The following is a 15,598-nucleotide window of genomic DNA, read 5'->3' as shown; positions in this document are numbered from 1 at the left end:
CTAAAAACTAGGGCACACCAACTTCCAGCACTCGCCTGCCTATCTCGTTGTCCATTCCTTCTACATTTGAAGGTTATGGAGTATCATAACTAGCTCTTCTACTTTCTGACATGTCTATTGTCGGTTGTAATCTTATTATGATGCTAGGAGCTGGCTGGTCCATATTATATGACATTCTTTGTCATGTAATTGGATTAAACAACCATAATTCTCTTTAAACTTCGAGGAATAATTATCTCTGGATGCCAGATCGATAAATGAATTTGGTTTGCTCGGCCGTTGACTCAACATTATGGGCGGATGGAGGGTTCATCGTTCCTGGAGGCATTATAAGGAGAATGCTAACATAGATCCTTAGATTTTGCCTCCTTGGAGGATAGGGGTACGCTGGTGCAGATATGCTCACTTAGCCTAAAGATTGGGCGTTCGCTGCCTGATTTGTGTAACACACTTCTGGATTACTCATTTGTAGGGAGACGAGAATGGGCTTGGGCGGATGCTGCAAGTTTGACAGCAATGTTGCTGAATATCATAATTAAGCAATTCTCTACCTATTGGCTCATGTTTACTGCAACAACACCTCCTACTTCATTGAGGAACGTACATGGGGATGCCTCATAAAGATTTTTCGTTATGATGGCATCAGAGGTATAAATCATCACGTGAAATGGCAAAGGCGTAGAAATACGTGTGGTAGATATGGTTGAACTCTTCGTGCTAGGGATTGCAAGGATCCCGATAGTGGTATAACATGAATCCCAGTGGTGGAAGGATTTTGTAGTCCATCAGATGTCATTTTGTTCGTGGTGAAACTCTATTTTATCCAGAGCTCAACATTCACCGAACCGGTTGATAATTGTGTGAACTTCCTTGACCGGAATCTCTTCCGTGTGAGGTGCCGTTAGGGTAGGCATGGGAAAGTCCGATGCCAAAGTATAATATTTTGGGATAACAAGGGTAATTGACAAGAGATTTGTGAGAGTTAGTAAACATACCTCAAATACCTTATAGTTGGGGTACTTATAGATTTTTATAATCTTTTGGGATTAATGACGTTTCATTCGAACAGTCATGTCATTACTCCTTTTAATGGCTATTAATTGCCTTAATTGCCATTTAAGTATATTTATTCCTATTTAAGGGTGGTTGTAAGAGCCATTTGATATTCTTGGAACCGTCAAGGCGAATGTACGTTGGTATGTAGAATAATGGCAGGTCTCTTTCATATTTAATTCTTATTATAACGTATCTTATTATGGTGTATCTCGTTACGATCCACGTGGCATGTCATAATGATGGAAACTCATTCTCTTCTTTTATTATTATACATTCGTCTTAAAGATAATATTCGAATGTTATCACATATAATCACACATTTTATTTTCCAATCAAATATCTATTGAAGAAAAGGATATATTAAGTTCATTTAGTATGTATAAAGTGTTACAACACATTAATTAAGGCATTAATTAAGGGTTATTAACAATGAGATAATTTGTTATGTAAAACATTATATAAATTCTTTGTATTTATTTGTTTTATAAGTTTCATGATAGTTATTTGAAGTTAAATATACTAGGTGATTTTATTTTATTTTTCTACAAGCACACATACCATATCTAGATTAATGTATTTAAAGTGTTAATGAAATGTGTTCAACTTGGATGACATTGTAATTGATAATTTAATATCCAAAACTTGCCCGTTTTACATGGTTTTTAGATCAATGTGTTCATTTACTATCCCACTATCATAAACTGTAAAAAAATTGGGAATTGAATCCAAGCATTCTTGTAAAATTGATCAAAATCACAAAAAGATCAATTCAAACCCTAGTTTTGACCATTGTTGCTTCAAACATGAATTTCTCCCAAAATACAGAACTCTAGAAAACGAGGCAGTAGTCATTAGAAAGCTGAAATAATAAGCTACAAAATGAAACAAATTTCACTAAAATCCATAAATTATATCTCAAGTTATGGCTAAATAAATTGAGCTTAAAAGCACAACTATTTCAACATTAGTATCCATTCCTTCTCAACCCCATCCTTTACTACCCTCTTTATAACATTATCAACCGTAGATAAATCTTAAATCCAATGGTGCTTATTTAAACTTCTGAAGAGGAGCGATCCGCGTGCTAATGATATAGACCAATCATAGCTCACCATTTGGATAGACTAACGCAGACACTTGACTATATATTTCTTCTCAATTTCTCATCTCTCACGCAACTGAAATCTGTATTTAGATCCATTCAATTCAACTTCTTTCTCTTCGATCTTCTACATTTTCTTCATTTTCAACGTCAATTCTCTCAAATGGCGACTGAAGAACCTGTTGTGGCAGTTGAGCCTACCACCGAGCCTGCCACCACTGAGCCGGCTGAGGATGCACCGCCTGCTAAGGCAGCCAAAGCTAAGAAGACTAGGGAGCCCAAAGCTAAGAAGAAGGCTGCTACTGGCGCTGCTAAGCCCAGATCCAAGAGCCGTACTTCGACCCATCCTTCGTATGAGGAGGTGCGTCCCATTCCTTGTAGTATATGTATCATTTACAGATTGAATGTGATGCAATTATTTAATATTTTTCGAATTTTAATGTTAAACTATGTTATTTATGAATCTGATTTCGGTTTTTGTTTGATTGCAGATGATCAAAGATGCTATTACGACTTTGAAAGAGAGGACCGGTTCTAGTCAATATGCGATTACTAAGTTCCTCGAGGAGAAGCATAAGCAGCTACCATCAAGCTTTAAGAAGCTGTTGCTCGTCAATTTGAAGAGGCTTGTTGCTTCTGGCAAGATTGTTAAGGTCAAGGGATCTTTCAAGCTTCCTTCGGCTAGGTCAGCAGCTCCGAAACCAGCTGCTTCACCAGCTAAGGCTAAGAAGAAACCCGCAGCTGCTGCCGCTAAATCTAAGGCTAAGCCCAAGGCTGCTGCCAAGCCAAAGGCGACTGCTAAGGCTGCCACTGCACCGGCCAAAACAAAAGCAGCTGCTAAGCCAAAGGCCAAACCGAAGGCTGCCGCTAAGCCAAAGGCCGCAGCCACCAAGCCAAAAGCTGCAGCCGCTAAGCCAAAAGCCGCAGCCGCCAAGCCAAAGGCTGCCGCTGCAAAACCTAAGGCCGCTGCTCCCAGACCTAAGCCTAAAGAGAGACCCGCTAAAGCCTCCAGGACATCCACAAGGACTACTCCGGGGAAGAGTGTTGCAGCTCCCAAGGCGGCGACCCCGAAAAAGGCTACCCCTGCAAAGAAGGCGCCGGCTAAGAGTGTGAAAGCGAAGACTGCTAAGTCGCCGGCGAAGAAGGCAACTACCAGAAAGGGAAGAAAGTGAGTGTCGAAGTCATACACATTGTAGGGGAAATAGGGGTAGTTCTGTAAAAATTTGTGGATTTGCCGGATGTATTTGGGTCCAATTCTGAACCGGAACAAGCGCATATTATTTTTTAATTTAATGAGTTCGTTTTGCCTTTTATTTCTGTTGATGTCTAGCAGTTGGATAAACAAGTTAGGTTTAGCGATCGATAATGGTACTCAATGAATCCCTATTATTTGACCATATGAAAGAGCAAGAATTAATACATCTCTAATGTATTTTGGTTATTGATTGCGTTTCTTTATTTTTATACAACAAAAAACTTAATTAAGAACAATTAAAACCAATCAGTAATGAAATAGTTTTGAATTATCTCAACTGTAATGTCTAATACATCCCAACGATCAGTAAATGATTCAGTTCTAATTATTCAAAAAATGAATATTTAATTTAGTGTTTAACAATTTTCACTCCAGATTTCGTGTTTTGTCTGAGTAAGAAAAATATTTTAATTTCTCTTCAGAAACAACGCGAAGTGTTGAAATAAAATTGGTGGTACATTGTTCATAAATTGGAGATGCAAGTTTATAAGATATGTGGGTTAGGGTTTCTCAGAGTGCAAGAGTTCTTTTCGTCGCGCGCCATTCATACTTGCACAGCGATACTATACGTATGTGGGTGAGTGATTTTAACTAAACTAGAATGAATAATCCATTCGCGATCTTTGTTTGATGCTTCTCAGGTTTCACTGGTGTATTAAATTTGGAGGTTAGGGAGGTTGGGAGGCGTTATTGGGGGTTTTAAGAGCCAACAAATTCAATCTCCATCATCTTCCACTTGATTATCATGTCGTATGTTGAATTTCTGTTTTTTTTTTTTTTTTTTTTTTTTTGGTCTTTAATAGAATGTTAACCTATAAATTTGTATTTAGCTGTAGCAGTTTCGAATTGGTATTGCTCATGAAACGAAGACCATTAGAGGTATGCTATACAAGATACGCAACTTCTTTCAGTTTCTAATTGGTATTTCTCTTAAATGTTTTAACCTCATCTCAAAATCTTTTGCTTCTTAAAGTTTGATGCCAGAGATATCATATACCTAATAGGAGTTCAATGCCCAATAAATTATGTCGAATACTTCTTATATTGCATGTAATCTTGTCTGCTTTGGAAGCTTGTTTCAGTAAAGTTCCAACGAATATTTCATGCTTATTTTTTTTTTTTTGTGATGAAGCTGGTGGATACACTAGTCCCTCTCTCCATTACTGTGGAAGGAGCTGTAACAAGAATCACGAATGAAGTTTGCACTAGAGATAGAGATTAAAGGTACAATTTCTTTAAGCAGTTCATGATAAATACTTGGTGCTAGGTGATTACTCAACTAGGGTTTTAGTAAATGGAACTCTTGTCATTCTAGTTTCCACTTCCAGATGAACTCCACAAACCGTATGGAAATATAACTAGAACATAACTTTTTGGTGGCTTCTATTGTTTAGAGGATAGTACATGATAGTATGTTTGCATTCTCTGCAGTATTTGTCATGTCTTCTCATTTTTAAGAAATCATTGTCAATGTTTAGTATTGACCAAACTGATTGTGTTTTTAGTGATACTGGTTTAGGCTGTAGCTAATATTTATAGCTTGATGAACATGTATTTTCCTGCTAATGGCAGTAACATTAAGAAAAATGATCTTGTTTTTAGTTTTTGTCGATCGTGGTAGTGCAAAGTATAACGTTCCAATATACTGAAGAAGATACACATTTCTTTAAAGAAATTCAGACCGTCTTGTACCTCCCAATCTGTCCCTAACTCCCCTTGTTCAATGCGTTGCCACAACTGTAACAATTCTTGAAAGGGTGGCAACAATTCTTGAAAGGTTGGAATTTCTTGTCGAATGGCATAAAAGATTGCAGCTTGAAGACAAGAGACTTCCATGAGTTGGGGGGAGTCATTAGATTGTCTAGATAAGGCATCAACTGCTTTGTTCAATTTTCCAGCCTTAAATTCAACCCAAAAAACAAAATCCTATTAGTTTACTGATCAATGTTTGCTGCGGAGAAGCGGTGAGACGCTGCTCCAACAAGTATTTAAGGCTAGAATGATCAGTATGAATGAGGAAGTGTCTACCCCATAAGTAGGGTGGCCAGTGAGAAAATGCCTTAGCTAATCCGATAAGTTCTTGCTCGTTTGCAGACATTTTAAGGTGGCATTTCTTTCGACACTAGAAAGCAATAGGATGACCTTGTTGTTGTAATACAACTGAAAACGCACTACTAGAAGCATCACATTCCACTACAAACTCTTCCTGATAGGTAATTGCAGAACTGGGGCTGTCGAGAGAGAAGTCTTCAATTGATGGAAAACAGTATTAGCTTCATTACCCCATTTAAAAGGGATAAGGTACCAAAATAGGCCTAAGGTTTTTGGGGAAGTACCAATTTAGGCTCAACGTTCAAAATAGTACAAATATAGGCTTAACGTTTATAACATAATATCAATTTAGGCTTAACGTTTACAATATAGCATCAATTTAGGCCTCACTTACAAAATAGCACCAATACAGGCTTAACATTTACAAAATAATACGAATTTAAGCTTAACGTTTACAAAATATATACAATTTAAGCTAAACGTCACAATTAAATTAACCATATTATATTCTTTTCCTATTAACTTTATATGTTATTTTTTTATTTAGTTGTATATTCTTATTTATTATAATACAATTAATTAGTATTCTTGCCCATTAAGATCTTATATTTGTTTTTCATCAACCATTCCATGACTATTAAATTCCATGGCTCATGTAATATATGTAAACTAAAAGTAATTGAATATCCACAATATTTCGAACATTGATATATGTCATGAAATGGTTGATGAAAAACAAATATAAGGTTTTAATGTGCAAGAATACTAATTAATTGTATTATAATAAATAAGAAACTAGAACTAAATAAAAAAATAACATATAAAGTTAATAGGAAAAGAATATAATATGGTTAATTTAATTGTGACGTTTAGCTTAAATTGGATATATTTTGTAAACGTTAAGCTTAAATTCGTATTATTTTGTAAACGTTAAACCTATATTGGTGCTATTTTGTACGTGAGGCCTAAATTGATGCTACATTGTAAACGTTAAGCCTAAACTGATATTATGTTGTAAACGTTAAGCCTATATTGGTGCTATTTTGAACGTTGAGCCTAAATTGGTACTTCCCCAAAAACGTTAGGCCTATTTTGGTACCTTATCCCCATTTAAAAGATTAGTTAAAGGTGCAGCTACCTGACTATAATTTTTAATGAACTTTTTTTAGTACTGTGCTAAGCCAAGAAAACCCCTTAGAGCCTTGGTGGATTGTGGGGTAATAGCTTTAATTTTCGTGGCATCAACTTCCGCTCTAGCTCCATGGATGACATGTCCGAGGTAGGTCATCCATTGGACTTCTTCAAGAATAGCATGTTAGTGCTTAAGAACTAGACCTATTCATGAGACCTGTTTTACTGTAAATGTGGTTGAAAAACTTTGTTCATCAATCATTGAAAAGTTGAAGGGGCATTAGTGAGCCCAAAGGGCATGACGAGGAATTCAAAATGCCCATGGTGAGTTCTAAAGGCTTTCTTCTCCACATTTGGTGGTGCCATCGTGATTTGATTGAAACCCGATCTCAAATCTAGCTATGTAAAATATTAAGTTCATCTAACTTTTCATCCACCACAAGTATTGGAAATTTATCCTTAAGAGGGCGTGCATTGAGCTCACGAAACTTCACACAAAGACGCTATGAACCATCTTGCTTCTTAACTAAAGGACCGGGGAAGAGAATGGGGATTCTGTTGGAACATTTGCACGCTGTTTCTCGATCTCATCCTTTTGGAAATGAGGGTACTGGTAGGATAGAAAGTTAACCGGAGGAGGCAACCCCGAAGGTTCCAAAAACAAGTATGCAAATCCAGCTAGTAGTTTATCCAAGATTGTGGTGCTGAATCTTGCATTTGCATCAAATTGTGTCGCCATAGGAGGTTGTCCTCACCATAAAACCGTCTTTCCATTAACAAATTTCAAAATCACGCAGCTGAAGTCCCATAGAATAGGTCCAAGAGTACACAACCATTTGACTCCTAAAACCATGTCAAATCCCTCCAATGGTATAGTATAAAAATCAGCTGGAAAATTTTGTTTACAACCTGAAGCGATACCAACTTGCAGATGCCCATGCTCGGTTCACGGTCCCAGTTTGCCACTGAGACCTGCAACCCTGGGTGTTTCCAAATCTTTAGTCGCAAACTTGGAAGCAAGCCCTCATGTAGAAAGTTGTGTCTGCTGCCTGAATCAACCAACACTGAAACCGTAACATCTGATATCCTTGCTAGTATCTACATGGTAGGAGAATATTGGGTTCCGCTAATGGTATCTAGAGAAATCTCAAGATCCTCCATTGTCTCTTCTCTTGATTCACTGTCAGAATCTAGAACCTAAATCCAGAATAACCGCTTGCATTTGTGTCCCTGTGCATAAGATTCATCGCAATTATAGCAAAGTCCTCTGGCCCTCCTTTCAGACATTTCTGCTTGTGTCAACTTCTAGCGTGGAATAGCTCACCTTACTTCCGATTGACGAAGAATTTCTCACATTTCATCCATCCTAATGGGTCATCAGTGCCATCATAGGTCGGAAATTACATCTTGGAATAATGCGGTACCTTAGATTCTCCTGGACCCGAGTTTCCATTGCTGCCGTGAATTCCACTGTCTTGTCCCTATGTATTATCTCTGCTGGATCCCTTCCCTATTTCCCGAACTAAGATTGATAATTCTGCCATTTGTTCCTCCAGTGAACGTTGACGAGTAGACATTTGTTCCAAAAAAGCGTCCAACTTGGTTGGCAATTTTTGTGTCACCCAGGACGCTAATCTCTGATACCACGATGTTATGAACCTTACCAGGATCTAGTCAAAGGACTAGACACAATTTTTTGTTTTTTTCCTTTGGGTCTGGTGAACTGATAAAAAGGCAGGCTCGTCCTTTTAAGAACCCCCCTTGAACACTGAATTTTGAGCAAAGGAAACTTGATGTCTTATTGAATAGAAGCCCTTATTGCAGGTAACAAGAAAATTCCAGATCCTAAATTTTAGGGATCATGACTAAGAAAATAAGAACAAATAATGGAAACAAATATAAATTCTTAAATAGAAAAACTGGAAAAATCAGGCTAAAGATTGCTTCCTTCTTTGATAATTCCTTCCAATAAAAGCATCTGTATCATTTTACCAGAATTTTATGGAACTTGATTATCATACCTCTAGAGAAAGTTATGACTGGTCTACCATGAGGAGGTCAAACTGCCAACAGAAATTGACTGTAGTTAAGCGTGTAAATGAGCCTTAAAATTTCGAAAAACTTTAGCTAAATTTTATTTAATTAAATATAAAATCTATTTTTTCTAATTAGTAATTTTTGGAAATGTCAGTGATACTAGGCATAGGTTTTATAAACTCAAAGCTGATACGCATAGTGATCTTCATGTTCCCCTCCTTATGCTACAAATTTTCTTCTGGTGCTTTCTTAATTACAGTAGAATTTTTTTTAATCTTTTTAATGTAGACGATCTTTGAACCTTTTGTATAGTTATTCTTAATAACTTCTTATACTTGATTCTGGTAGTTTCATTTTTCATAGACTCCTATTTCTTTGGTTAGTAGTAACTTGAATCAACTGTGGTCTTATGGCCAGAATAACGTAGATAGCTTTGTAACACAACTACTCTTGCAATACTTCTGCTTTTTTTTTTTTTTTCCTTCTACTTGCATGTATAATAAATTTGTACTCATTTTTGCATATTTGGTAAGTTTGAACGAGTATGGAATTAAATTACTCTCTGAATGCATGCTTGCGATTTGATAATCTAAAAGTTTCCGTGTTTATCATCATCGTAAAGTAAACAATAGATGGAAAATGAAGCTTTTTGCAATTATGCAAAGAAACACATTTTATCAGTCTAATTTTGTGGAAGATACAACAACAACAACAAAGCCTTAGTCCCGAAATGATTCGGGGTCGGCTAACATGAACCATCATATAAAACCGTGAAAATCAAGTCGTGTCAGCGACACAGATTCGCTCCCTCCACTCCGTCCTATCCACTACCATATTTTGTGGAAGATACACGAACATTATTCTATTAATATCGTTTCATGTTTTAGTTATGGTATATCAATTAATGTGCTCATCATCATCATAATATATAATCTTGAAAGATATTGGCTTTGGTTAAGCAAACAAAAACGGTGCTCATATTTTTCAAATAGGCATAATGCCAACAGTTACGTCCCAATAATTAGGAACTGTCTGTTGTGCATTTCCCGCAAATCATGTCACATCCGTACTCCAATATATTTTATTAAGCTAATTTTCAATCAATTTGTGAATAAAGGCTAAGTGGAAATGATCGAGTTATATGTGTGTGTGTGTTAGAATTTATTAGAGAGATTTTAATTAAGATAGTAAACTGAATGTAGTTTTTAATTGTTGGCAAAAAGAGTGGTAAATTGTCAAAGTTTTGGGTGATAGTGTAAATATTATACAAATTAGAGTATAAACGTTTGAGAAGGGGACTGGGGATTCTTCACCAGGGTTCTTTTGTACTGAAAAGAAGAAACGAGAGAGGAAATAAAAGGAGTGGGGGGTGGGGGGGGACAATATATAGGGAGACCTATGTTGTAATCTTGGGTATGGAGAAAGAAAAGAAACACCAAACCATGTAAATTTCCACTCGTTTCCTAATCCAGGCTTGTAAACATTCTTGAGTGGGAACTTGAGAAAAGTAAAGAGGAGGATGAGATAGAAGAAGGTTGAAAAGAAGCTGATGGTTGTTACATATCGGCGAAGAGGGACTGATTATTATATTTGTCAGGTTCCTCTAGTTATAATTGGGTAGTTAATTCTGTTAAACTTTTTTTACTGCGGTCTCTAGTTATTTGTATTGCTTAATTACGCCTGTTCGCTTATTTTGGACTGTAGTGAGGCAGTTATGCCAGCTGTAGAATCTACCGCTGTACTATGTAACCGTTTGTGATCTGAGCTGTGTACCAGCTGCTGTTCATGCCTTATGCAGGGGCAATCTATGAATTAAATTATCAACTTTCTTCTTCCTCCCTATCTTTCTCCTTTTCTAAACCTTCTTCTTCCTCCCTTCTAATCCTATTCTAACTCTGAACTTACTACGCCAGAACCTCAATTCTGACAGTGGTTTAGGATGAAACTAAGTTTCTTGTCTTGCTTTCCATAAATTTCAGCTGCAATTTTGTCACATAAATTGGGACATTTGGAGTCGGCTATATAGGAATGGAAGAAGTGAAGGCACGAGAAAAGTAAAATAGAGGGGATGGCGAAATCTACATACATGTTAATTTTAAGAGGAAGAAAATTAAATAGAGCAAATTCCAGGTACATCATATTGGAATTGATTGGAAAATAGGGTAATAAGATGTGAGAAGTAGCAAATTTATGTGTGTTCGTGTATATATATTCCAATTTCTTAATGGATGGTTTGATTGAGCAATGGAGCAGGTGAAATAGTTGCAAACTCTGTCTAGAAGATTTTGATGTGATATTTTCTGCTTGCTTTAATGCAGTGCTGTATTATTCCAATATGGATATTCTGATAGTTTTCTACGGTTGTGCCTTGGTCTTTTTAAATGTAGGCATATAAATGATGTGCTTTTAGGTTGAGTTAATGCTTAGTGAGTTTTATAGCCTATGGAAAGATGCAGGAATGTGATTACTTTTATGTTTGTGGTTAAGAAAAGACTCAAGGTAAGTCTAATAACCATTATGTTACTTTTGAAGAAAGAACACTATAGGTAAAATGATATGTTAAATAATGTATTGGCTAGTGAAAGATGATGGCATTCAAGAAAGAACACTACATGTAAAATGATATGTTTGATTTTTTGACAACACTTTTGAAGTACAACATAGTTTTCCGCATCTTCTGTCAATAGGAATTGAGCCATATACAACTGGAAAGATACAGATGTCTAGTTTTTGTAGAATTTTACAGTTTGCCAATATCACATCAGTAGACGAGATATTTAAGTTTTTGAGCACATAGTTCATGCTGTCAACATACCAGGAACATGAAAAAATTAAGAAACTGAAAATGATCTTCAACGAACTAAGACACATATAGTTTGCCATTAGAAAGGTGTAAAGGCCTAGTTTTATGTTATGAACCTTAGTGTAGGATCTAATCACAGGTCCAGACGCAAAAGAATTTTACCTTGGGTCTATGGTGCACTGATAAAAAGGCAGACTAGTCCTTGACAGAGGCCCCTCTTTCAGATTGAATTTTGAGAGAATCAAAATTGATATCTTATTGAATAGAAAAGCTCATATTGCATAGAATGTAGGTAACAAGAAAAATTCCAGATCCTAAATTATAGGGATCATGATTAACAAAATAAGAATAAATAAAGGAAACACATATTAATCATGGCCAACTTGGTACAAATACAGGTAACAAAATAAATCACATCATAAAGAGGTTTTGTCAGTGCACACAAACGCGGATGGAAGAAACAATACCAGAGAAAGAAGCCGTACAATCAAGTGGATGTAGCGATGAGACAGTCTCCAAACAATATCACCCAAAGAAATTCAAGGCTGTTCTTTAGGACAAAAGATAAATCCTGGGAAACTCAACCCAGGAACCAACCCTAGAAAAAATCCAACCAGATTTCTGGAACCCTAACATCTGCTCTCAAGGGAGGATTCGGAAATGCTTTTCCATCATCAAACAAAAACCCACACTGCTCACAAGGCAGATAATAAATTCTGGGAATCTCAACACAGAAATCAATCCAGAAAATATCCAATCAGATTTCTGGAACCCTAACAGCTATCGGATTTCTGGAACCCTAACAGCTTCTCTCAAGGGCAGATCCGGAAATACTTTTACATCTTCAAACAAAAATCCACACTGCTCACAAGGCAGAAAATAAATCCTGGGAAACTCAAGCCAGAAACCAAACCTGGATTCCTAGGTCCAAAGATATGCTCACAAGGGAAGGCTGACTGTCAAACCACCAGGAAGAGTCTGCTCACTAGGGCAGCTCTGATATTCATGTTAAACCCAGAAAATAAGCCAAACTAGGCTCTGATATCATATCAACGAACAAATTGAACTAAAAGTTTAAGCTAATAGTTAAGGTCCATGAATAGTTTCCATATTATCTCTGACAATAACTATTCAGAAGAGATAGTTCTTTTATTCCCTTATTTGTTTCTAAAATGGTATACTGCCTATATATACAAATTCAATAAATACCAAAATAGGGAAGCCTACTACATAAAAGGAATCCTGCTTTACTTGGGAGATCTAATGCCCATAAAAAAAAAGGGCGGCCCGGTTGCACTACGCGTCCCCGCTGAGCGAGGGTCCGGGGAGGGGTCCCACCACAAGGGTGTACTGGGGGCAAGCCTTCCCCTGCCAATTTATTTTGGCAAGAGGCCGCTCTTAAGACTCGAACCCGTGACCTCTTGGTCACACTACAACAACGTTTACCGTTGTGCCAAGGCTTGCCCTCTATAAATTCAGGAAAAAATCAGCCAAGGAAACAAAGGCAAATAAAGAAATAAAAGTACATGAGATTTCTATCATCCTCCTCCAGCTGGCTTGTAGGTGTTTTTTTTGGTAGGAAAAGAAAGAAAAAGAAACAAACAAAGAAAACGCTCAATCCGGGATCAGCCTAGGAAAACTGACTCCCACCACATCCTCTAAAATGAAAGAAGAGATAAAGACCGGAGGCGAAGAGAAGGTAGAAAGACCCAACAAACAAGAGTGCCCTTCCAACGCAAGACGGTCCGCAACGCGGTTCTGCTCCCTATAAATATGAGTAAATCTAATCGAATCAAAGGAGGAACCGATCCTTTTAATGCTTTTAATAATGTTCAGGTTAATCCTGCAAACAACATTGCCCTTAGAAATCATTCTAACCGCTTCCTAGTTATCTGATTCCACCAGAAGATTCCTCACCCCAAGACTCTTAGCAAGCTTCAGGCCAGAAAGAATCCCCCAAAGCTATGCAGAAACGGAAGACCCAATCCCCAAATTCTGAGAGAAGCCAGAAATCCACCTTCCTCCATCGTCTCGAAGGACCCCTCCTGCAGCAATTCTCCCGTCTCTTAGACAAGAACCGTCAGTGTTGAGCTTAACCATACCTTCACTAGGCCTACGCCAGCCTATAAGATTGACCTCCTTCCTCTGAACCTCCCTAACTAAGAGATCTTCAGAAAAACTCTCAATCATGGTACTAATCTTCTTAGAAAAGAAATCAAGGACATTAGGCTGATAGACTGCACCTCCTCCAAAGATATCCTCGTTCCGCCATCTCCAAATCTGATGGCACGCAACCACAAAAAGAAGAACACCTTGATCTCCAGGCAGAAGACTCCCTTTAATACCATCAACAAACCAATCCTCTTTAGAATGGGCTAAAAAAGAAGGAAGCACATCCCTAGGGATAATTTTCCTCCAAACCTCCTTACTCTTCTCACAATCCCTGAGAGCATGGCACAAGGTCTCCTCAAACCCTCTGCATCTACTACAGGCCCCAGAATCCACCAGGTGCCTCCTTTTCCTGTCTGCATTAGTGAGCAACCTGTTCCTCGCCCCAAGCCACAGGAAGCTCCTAATGCGGAAAGGAACTTTCAAGGCCCAAATCGTCTTCCACACCCCAGAGGAGGAAGAATCCAAATCCTGATAGAAAGCTTGATAAGCAGATTTACATGAATAGGTACCATTGTTAGTCAGTGCCCAACAGTAACTGTCCTTGTCCTCATTAAGATTACTAATGTGAACACCTCTAATAGTAAGGAGCGTTTCAAGGCTTAAGAAGGAATCAAATTTATCCCAAATCCACTCCCCCTCGGAATCCACCACATCAGCGATCTTCCAGTCCTGAATGTCCACAGGAGGCAAGGAAGTACAAACCTCCAATAAAGGCTTCCCACCTAACCAACTATCTTTCCAGAAACCGATGAACCTGCCATTACCCACATTCCACCCAATCCCAGAACAGAATTCAGAGAAGATCGCACTAATGCCTTTCCAAAGAAAGGAACAATTAACCACTCTGTCCTTAGGCCCCCCAAACACTTTATCCTTTCGGTACTTCCCGCATAAGAGCTGGACCCAAAGAGCCGAAGGAGACTGCCACATTCGCCAAAGGAGTTTCATAAGTAAGACTTTGTTATTATCTTTGGCCTTCCTAATGCCTAGACCTCCAGTATCCTTAGGCTGACACACCTCACTCCAAGGAATAAGATGGATCTTCCTTCCCTTCTCGGCCTCCCCCCACAAGAATCTACGGTTAATTTTATCAAGGTCTTTAAGCACAGGATCAGGAAGATGACAAGCCTGCATAATGTGATTGGGAGTAGCACAATTAACAGATTGAATCAACGTAAGACGACCAGCGAGAGAGAGAGTCTTGGCCTTCCACGTGGCACACTTCATGTTAGCTTTATCCAAAGTATCTTTAAAGGACATTTTGGACACTCTCTCACTGTGGAGGGGGATACCCAGATACTTCCCGAGAGAGCTTGTCAAAGGAATACCCGACAGATCACTTAGCCTTTTACAGAGACCCTGGCTCATATTTTTAGAGCACATCATCCTAGATTTCTGGACATTAAGCTTCTGACCAGAGGCCGAGCAGAAACAGTCAAGAATATCCATAATAATACCCAACTGCTCCTCATTACCTTCCAGAAAGATCAAAACATCATCTGCAAAGAATAAGTGGGTAATCTGGGGACAAAAACTATTGATTGCCACTGGTTTGAAACTCCCATTATCAACAGCATCTTGGATCAGATGGGATAACCTTTCCATAGCAATAACGAAAAGGAACGGGCTCATTGGGTCACCTTGACGGATACCCCGGCCCGGAGAGAATTCCTCCGACATATCACCATTAATCATAACTTGAAACACATGAGAAGAGATGCAAACCTTAATTAAACTTCTCCAATTGTCAGGGATCCTCGCTCTCTCTAGACTCTCCATCAGGAAACTCCAATTAATGCGATCATAGGCTTTCTCCAAATCCAACTTAAGAGCCACAATGCCTTTCTTCCCTTTCCTGATCTTCATGGTGTGGACCATCTCCTGGGCAATTACTACATTGTCCATCATTTGTCTACCAGGCACAAAACTTCCCTGATTTTGATAGATGATCTCAGGAAGAATGCAGCGGATTCTATTGGCCCTTCCCTGA

The 15,598-nt window shown here is 38.1% G+C and overlaps 1 protein-coding gene and 1 long non-coding RNA gene across 5 annotated transcripts in view; both read left to right on the top strand.

Moving 5' to 3' along the window:
* The first annotated feature begins 2,220 nt into the window (after nt 1–2,220).
* Nucleotides 2,221–3,471, top strand: LOC136218180 (histone H1.2). The gene is made up of 2 exons (XM_066004944.1): nt 2,221–2,519; nt 2,650–3,471. The coding sequence occupies exons 1-2, from the start codon at nt 2,322–2,324 to the stop codon at nt 3,328–3,330; spliced, it is 879 nt and encodes a 292-aa protein (XP_065861016.1). The 5' UTR covers nt 2,221–2,321; the 3' UTR covers nt 3,331–3,471.
* A 426-nt stretch (nt 3,472–3,897) lies between these two features.
* Nucleotides 3,898–15,598, top strand: part of LOC136218179 (uncharacterized) — a 30,363-nt gene continuing 18,662 nt past the window's right edge. For 2 of the 4 annotated variants that reach the window (XR_010683670.1, XR_010683673.1), the window contains exons 1-3: nt 3,898–4,163; nt 4,244–4,292; nt 4,546–4,637. This is a non-coding gene — a long non-coding RNA (uncharacterized lncRNA). Of the gene's footprint in view, nt 4,164–4,243; nt 4,293–4,545; nt 4,638–10,612; nt 10,764–15,598 lie in introns of all 4 variants that reach the window. The other 2 variants (XR_010683671.1, XR_010683672.1) reach the window with 2 other exon arrangements.

Source organism: Euphorbia lathyris, chromosome 2 (assembly GCF_963576675.1).
Source record: "Euphorbia lathyris chromosome 2, ddEupLath1.1, whole genome shotgun sequence".
NCBI lineage: Eukaryota > Viridiplantae > Streptophyta > Magnoliopsida > Malpighiales > Euphorbiaceae > Euphorbia > Euphorbia lathyris.
The sequence above is the reverse complement of the archived record's forward strand: the minus strand, read 5'-3'. Positions and strand labels throughout refer to the sequence as shown.